A 7,958-nucleotide genomic window follows, 5' to 3' on the forward strand; every position below is an offset into this window, starting at 1 on the left:
AACAAGGTTCCTACTTATATGTGCCAGATCCGTTAGGAATCATATTGACCATTAATACTCTACCTCTTTTTTTTTTTTGTTGAATTTTTTTCAATCATCTATCTTGTAAAAAACTATGGCTAAGATTGATTCTTTATGAAGCTAATATCCAAGAGTCATGTACCCATGATTTTCTTTAAATACCTGTATGCTTAATAAAATAATAATGAAAATACGTTGCCATAATGAGAGTCGCAGCAACTGTCTACTGTTGATATGACAGAAAATTGTTAACTATTTGTCTGAAAGAAATGGAACCCACCTCCCCATTTGAAGATTAGCTGAGACTACAATGAAGTGGTTCTGATTCATCTACAGATGCCTGCGTACTGTGTCCACAACTTGCCTGACAATGCATTGATTTCGGTCGTGAGTTTAAGTCCCTAACAAATGGCAGTGACTGCATTATCGTTGCCAAATGTTCCCTACATTTTCATCTTTATTTTCTCCCTCTCTCTCTCTCTCTCTCTCTCACACACACACACACACCTACTTCCTTTAATGAAGCTCTCTCTCAGTGACTGTCGATGCACATGGCACTTACTCTACTTCCTTCATTATCCTTCATTATTTATGCTTTTGTGCTCCTTCCTTCATTATCCTTCATTGTTTATGCTTCTGTGCTCCCCCCGGCGCCCTCATCCCCTGCTCCCTTTCCTAAACGCCTCTTGCCTGCATGGTTATGTATCTTTCTAGTCGCACAGTTGTTTTCAGTTCCACCATTCTTTGCACACCTTCCGTGTGGAGGTTCTAGTTGTCGTGACCGTTTTACGGCCGTCGGATGTTGCTTCTCTTATTTTTATTTTATTCTGTTCTGTCTTTTTCTTAAGTTGCACCCCGACTTCCATTACTCTTGAATATTTTTAGTTTAATTTGTTTAATGCAAGTTCTCTTTCATTCACTCTCACTCTCTGCCGCCGGATTTTTTTTTTCTCTACTTCTTGTTTTTTGTTTTGTCATTTTAACGGCCATGTCCTCCTCAGATTTTGTGAAAACAATAATTTTATACATACAATTTTGAAAAAAAAAATCATTTGGACCCTATAACATTTTTGAAAAAATGGATTTGGCCCTCTGTAAAAGTTTTGAGAAGTATGAGTGAGTCTCCTTCAACCAAAATTTCTAGACATTTTGATCTCGACAAAATAACTGATTAGTTACTCGATATGGCGATGCTTGACCTAATATCATGACATTAAGATCCTGACAAATACTTGAAATAAATATACTGGCGGAACGTATGCAGGGTTTTGTACTTGCTCTATATTTTCCGACTCCCCACACTCTAGGACTCACATGATGCGTCCAAGCTAATAAATGGTTCTTAAACTCTTATATTGGTTTTTTTTTTTTAAAAAAAAAAAGACATTCCGGCAATATTGTTTCGGCATCCTCTCGCAGAAATATATACAGGCCAAATAGATCAGTATCAGGTGATACAAATCACAGTTAATAATCTAATTTTCTTCCTAATTAAACATTGTTGAAAAGTTCATATTAATAAGGAAACCATAATGAATTAGAAGATTTCTAAGGCTTGGTGTTTCAAAGTTAGGGGCCCATAAAATACAATTCGTCCGTCGAACTTAGTAGATTATTTTAGACCAATAAGTTCATTGGTATCGTCATGAACACTCAATATCGAATTCATTGCTATCGTCATTAACACTCAATAGATAATATATCATGGGGCACGAGGAAAGTAACCTTTAAAAAAAAAAATCACGGATCACAGGGAAATGGAAGGGAATGGTCAGCTCTTGGTTGAAAGGAAGATACCAGCACAGAGGTAGGTCGGAGACGAACTCCGTGTATATAAAACTCCACTGAGCAGTGTGGGGGACTGTGTGGAAGGACAGGACGCCTGCAAGGACGATGGAGCGCAGAGGACTAGTCCTGAAGCTACTGCAAAGCCTCTGGTTCCTTCTTTTGCCACGGCTGTTCCGGCCGGTTCTTGCCGAAGTTCACTACCACGAGTGGCTTGTGAGTATCTGAACCAAGAGCTTTCTTAGTGGCCATTCTTCTTTTATTTATTGCATGCCTGGCTCTTTCGGCAGGGTGTTTGTTTGCCATGGTACTCATGTAGACGGGCCCTGGCTTGTCGTTTTCACCCGTCAAGAAGAGCAAGTACAGATACGTCTTGCTTTCTGTGAATTAACCACACTCTTAGGGGCATAGTGTCGAAATGACGATACCCATTTGTTTGTTTGATTCTCATAAGTACTATCCTTCATACTGTTTACTGTTTTCTAAAGTATGACTAAAAATTAAGATAAGAAGACGATGAACTCAAAAGTTAATTTTTCCATTTCCTTTAATGCAAACATGGTGTTTTCGACCCCAAACATGCAGAATGCACTGATGGAATCTGATGTTCCTGACCCGTATCATGGCAAAAAGCTGTGAGCATCCTTCTTCCAATGCAAAGCCTGCAGGGGATAGGGTCCCCTCCCTTTTATTACTTAAGAGAAAGCATCCATTTTATTACTTAAGAGGAAAACAAAAATAGATACTGTGAACATCACAAAACAATGACGATACGATGTTGCTGATCCGTATCAGGGCAAAACCCTGCAGGCCTCCTTCTTCAACCTCAGTCGCACACCTGCCATGATAATTTTGAGACAGTGACGCTAACCAGGAGATTTCTTTTCTTGCTTCAGTTCCGACGAGGAGTTTTTTGTTTGTGTCCTGTCCTAACTAGAGCTACTGCTTGGGCTTTTCTTTGCACTTTTGGCCGCCCCTCAATTTCATGGCCATTACGGCAAAGAAAGTTCGGTTGAGAGGGACGTGAACCACCTACAATCTGAAAAATGAACTTTAATGTTATTATTTTAATTTAGCTTCTACAGAAATTTCAAAAGATATGGTAGGTGCCGGAAATTTATATATATATATATATATATATATATATATATATATATATATATATATCTTGCTTGAATTGATCAGCCCTTCAATTAAAAAAATTCCAAACCATTATTGTCTTTCTAAATAAATGCTGACGTATGAGATTTGAATAGTTCTGGAATGGGACAAAAAGATAGCTTTAGACTGAAGTATAAAATTCAAACGGCAGTACTTCTTGTAGATCATATTGGTGCACTATTTTTCATGTGTAGTATGATTAATGATTAAAATACCCTTAGTTTATAGAACAAGAAAACTTGTTGTAAAAAAAAAAATTGAAAATGAAAAAAGAAAAAGTAAAAAAACTGTGGAAGACATTTTTTAATAAATTATCAAATCCCTCACTATTCTCTTATATTTCATAAAACAAGTTATTTTTCCTCTACCTTACAGAATACACCTTATCCTAACTTTTGCCGTGCTCATAGCCAACGTTATCATATTATTTTCTGTCCTAATAAATCCGCCAAATGTCAGTACTTACCATGCCGAGCTTGCTTGATTTCTTTTAAAAGTTTACCGTATTTGAATAGGTTTGACCGACAGCTACACCCTCAACTAACTGTGACGATCACATTCGATACAAGTAGCAGTTGCCACTGGGAAAGCTTACCAGAGGTGAATTTAATGTCATAATAAATATTAAACAACCAGCTCGCTCTAAATAGTGAATAAGTCAGAAGTCATAAAATAATATAATGGGTGACAAGTTGAGCACGTTGGTAAAAACCGTATTTTTTTAGTCTTCTTTTTTGCAAATTTACTATTTTACGATTGAGAGAAGATATTTCCAAATTATGGGAAAGATGGGAGAGTTGGGGAGCTTGAAAGAAGACACCCTTCGTCTTCCTCTTAAACGTATAAACTCTTCCGTTCAAAGAAAAAGGCAAAGTTTCTTAGGCGTACTTGACTTGTTTTTATAATTTTTTTAAAAATAAAAACCATACTTTTGATGAAAAATGATCAAATAAAGGCTTCATGTGAGAGTAAGGAGATTACTGCGGCTAAGTATGATGAAATAAAGACCATACTCTTGTGTGGCAGGTTGCCGCTACTCCATGCACCAGACTGTGTGAGACTAAGGAGATAATAACGGTCAATGGACAGTTCCCAGGACCAACTCTGTTCGTGAACAAGGGCGACACCGTCATCATCAACGCCTACAACCAAGCCAACTACTCTCTCACCATTCACTGGTAATTCACTACATACTCCACCGCTCTCTTCTTCTTCTTCTTCTTCTTCTTCTTCTTCTTCTTCTTCTTCTACGCAAAAGCCTCAGCGGCATACTGCAGTAATACGTCATGTTATGCAAAGATAATTATGAGTTACATGCGACGGATCAAACAGTTTCACTAGAGAGTGCCGGGGAAGGGTACTTTTCTTAGTTTCAAGTGAAGCTGCTTGAACATGTGTGTGTCCCTCTGCATGCGTGCATGCAAATTTTCCGGGATTGCACGTATCAACCACCTGACTGTGGAAATGGAGATTCAGTGGCAACGTGATCTGATTTTTTGAGAACTTGATGTGAAAATGTAGGCATGGCTTGAAGCAGCCCAGGAACCCGTGGTCAGACGGGACAGAGTATATCACCATGTGTGGTGTTCCACCGGGAAAGAACTTCACCTACACTCTTCTCTTCACAACCGAGGAAGGCACCATCTGGTATCACGCTCACAGTGACTGGACTCGCGCCACAGTTCACGGAGCCATAGTCATCTACCCAAGGATGGGAACCACTTATCCCTTCCCAAAGCCAGACAAGGAATATGTTGTTGTTTTAGGTACGTTTGGCTCCTTCGCTGAAATTATATTGATTTTCGCCTTTATTCTCTTCCTCTTCATTGAGATCCAGTAATCAGGCTGATGATCATCAAAAGTAAAAGTAAAATTGTGTGTGTGTGTGTGTGTGTGCGTGCGTGTCATTATCATGTTTTCAAATACGATCAGGGTGATGGTGTATCTTTCTTAATTTCAAAATGCATACTGATAAAAAGTCCAATGTAAGCATATATGACTTGGTAGATGCTGTGCCCATCTTAGCTAGGGGGACGGAATTCGATTGGGTAATCTTCACTCGTAAATTTTGTTCCAATTAGGAAATTAGTATATATAAAAAGAAGTTGATGCAACCTTAAAAAGCTAGCTAGGATTAGGGCTGCATACGATAAAAAACAAAAACATCACTATCCTTCCAACTTACATAAAAGAGAGACCTCTGCATCCGCTAGTGATCAGAAGATCATGAGCTCTTCTTTGTTTTCATTGGCAGGTAGCGGCTGACACAAGGAATTGCAGACCAAACGACTATTACAAGTGTCCACCATGATTTTATTAATTAGCATAAAAGTTTGATGCATTTCTGATTGTTTTGATCATTAAAAAAAGTTGAACTCTTCTGAACTTCATGAGTAAATGATTGTAGCACACATGTACATATGTCTGTGTGTGTGTGTGTGTATGTGTGTGTGTGTGTGTGTGGGGGGGGGTGCGCTGGGATGCACGAGAGGGCAACGACATCAAACTCAATTTGAATGCCTAGTGCCCTTCATAGTTTAACTGATCAGTATGCATCCACTTTGGATCCATTTTGTTACACAGAATTCAAGGGATTGAAATGTTTCCTTTCTTGTACAAACTATTTTAGGTGAATGGTGGAAAAGTGATGTGATGAATGTGTTGGTAGAAGCGTTGATTGGTGGCACTGATTTCAACATATCAGATGCTTACACAATAAATGGCCAACCAGGTGACTTTTATGCATGCTCCCAATCAAGTAAGTAACTTGTCCCTCCTTAACGTTGTTGCTGGATGCTTATTGCTTGGGATTTATATATCAAAATTTCAGTTTCAATTTCTTTTATTTAGCTACATCTTTTATATGCAATACAAGCGGCAGAAAGAAAGAAATTAAAATTGAACGCCCTTTTGTTATCTCATCAAAGCCTGAAGCACGCAGCTTTTAGCAACTTTTTCATTTATTAGGTTCAGCGTTTGCATGGACACAACATGGTTATTCCTTCAATTTCTTTCATTGGATGATTTGAATTTAATTCTGCTTCTGCAGACACAACACGGTTCGTTGTTGAGCATGGCAAAACATATCTTCTTCGTGTTGTCAATGCTGTAATGAGCTTGGCACAGTTCTTCGGCATAGCCAATCACACACTCACAGTTGTTGGTAGAGATGGAGCCTACCTTAAACCGTTTGATAGAGAATTTGTCCTGGTAAACATAGCGCAGACAGTAGATATCCTTGTAACAGCAAACCAATCGCAAGGTCTCTATTATATGGCTGCCAGCCCTTACTCCACTGCACCAAAGAAAGCAAACTATGATGCCACAAAAACAACAGCCATAGTTGAATATAATGGCAATAACTCCTCTCAGGCTTCACCAATATCCTTCCCATATCTTCCATACTACAATGACACAACTGCAGCATATGAATATGAACTGAACCTGAGAAGCCTAGCATCAAAAGAACATCCCATTGATGTCCCAATGGAGATCGACACTAGATTAGCCTTCACAATGTCCATGAATGAACTTGATTGCAACACTAGTGCCTGCATATTGGACTACAAGCTGGCTGCAAGTTTGAACAACATTTCTTTTGTCAATCCACATATCGACATACTCGAGGCCTACTATCAAAGCATCAAGGGTGTTTACACGACTGATTTTCCAAGTTTCCCGCCGTATATGTTCAACTTTACGGCCGATGTTCTTCCGGATGATCTCCTACTTCCTACATTTGGGACGAGGGTGAAGGTGCTGAAGTATAATTCATCGGTGGAGCTTGTTTTGCAGACGACCAACTTAATGTTAGGGGATTATCACCCCATTCATTTGCATGGTTATCATTTCTATGTGGTTGGACAAGGCCATGGGAACTTTGATCCAGAGAAAGACCCACTTGAGTACAACTTGGTTGATCCTCCAGAGGAAAATACGGTTGGAGTCCCATACAGTGGGTGGTCAGCTTTAAGATTCAGAGCAGATAATCCAGGTGGTTCAATTTTCTCCGTTTAATTTCCTTTCTGTATTCTTTCAAATCTCTCTCTCTCGTGACTTTTGATGTATTAAGTTAACAAGGACTCAAAATATGCTAGAACAAGTATTTTCATGTTTAAATGTGTTTTTCCTAACAATAAAAAAGGCTCAGAAGCATGATTATCAAATCAAGTTTTTTCTTGTAAAATTTATCCAAACGACTGAATGATCTATGTGTAAGAAGAAATAAAGAATGTCAATTTTTTTTGTGTGACCAGATTTGCCTTTGGTATGAACTGTCTACATCTTCCAACGGCCATATATGTATATATTTGCCTTGATCGTCAATTGGTAAATTTTTGCGTATAGGTGTATGGTTGCTTCATTGTCACTTGGAACGCCATTTCTCGTGGGGGATGACCACAGTGTTCATAGTAATGGATGGTGAAACAGATGAAGCCCGTCTTCTACCTCCACCGACAGGCATGCCCAAGTGCTCAGATGCGGGGCTCATGACCAAGCCCTTTGATCAACCTGACCAGCATGAAGGGGACGTGATATCTGAATGATTACTGCCAGTTGTGTCAAGATTTTGAAAAGCTCAGATGCAGTAGCAGATGTTGTTGGGTTGGATTCTCCAAGATTTGCATGATTCCTTTATAGGAGGAACTGGAATATGATCAGTTCCCTAAGCAATAAATGTATGAAGTTGAAAGGAACTTGCCACACAATGTCCTATCATCGCTTATTTCCATTCATCCTCAATCTATTCTGTAATTTTTCAAAGAACGACAGTTTTTCACTGTCATCAAGATTAAAATCGATTTCATATTGAATGTCAGGGGAAATTCCAGGTCACCGTTATGTACTCCAAGAGACCATATATCGCCTTCTCACCAACCACATGATAATAGTAGAACATATATATATATATATATATATATATATATATATATATATATATATATATATATATATATATATATATATATATATATATATATATAAGAAAA

At 38.4% G+C, this 7,958-nt stretch overlaps 1 protein-coding gene across 1 annotated transcript; it reads left to right on the plus strand.

Moving 5' to 3' along the window:
• The first annotated feature begins 1,779 nt into the window (after positions 1-1,779).
• On the plus strand, positions 1,780-7,663 carry LOC116256521 (laccase-14-like). Its single transcript, XM_031632901.2, has 6 exons — positions 1,780-2,022; positions 3,994-4,145; positions 4,489-4,733; positions 5,597-5,725; positions 6,017-6,961; positions 7,315-7,663. The coding sequence occupies exons 1-6, from the start codon at positions 1,915-1,917 to the stop codon at positions 7,512-7,514; spliced, it is 1,779 nt and encodes a 592-aa protein (XP_031488761.1). The 5' UTR covers positions 1,780-1,914; the 3' UTR covers positions 7,515-7,663.
• Positions 7,664-7,958: the final 295 nt, after the last annotated feature.

Source organism: Nymphaea colorata, chromosome 6 (assembly GCF_008831285.2).
Source record: "Nymphaea colorata isolate Beijing-Zhang1983 chromosome 6, ASM883128v2, whole genome shotgun sequence".
NCBI classification, from domain to species: Eukaryota; Viridiplantae; Streptophyta; class Magnoliopsida; order Nymphaeales; family Nymphaeaceae; genus Nymphaea; species Nymphaea colorata.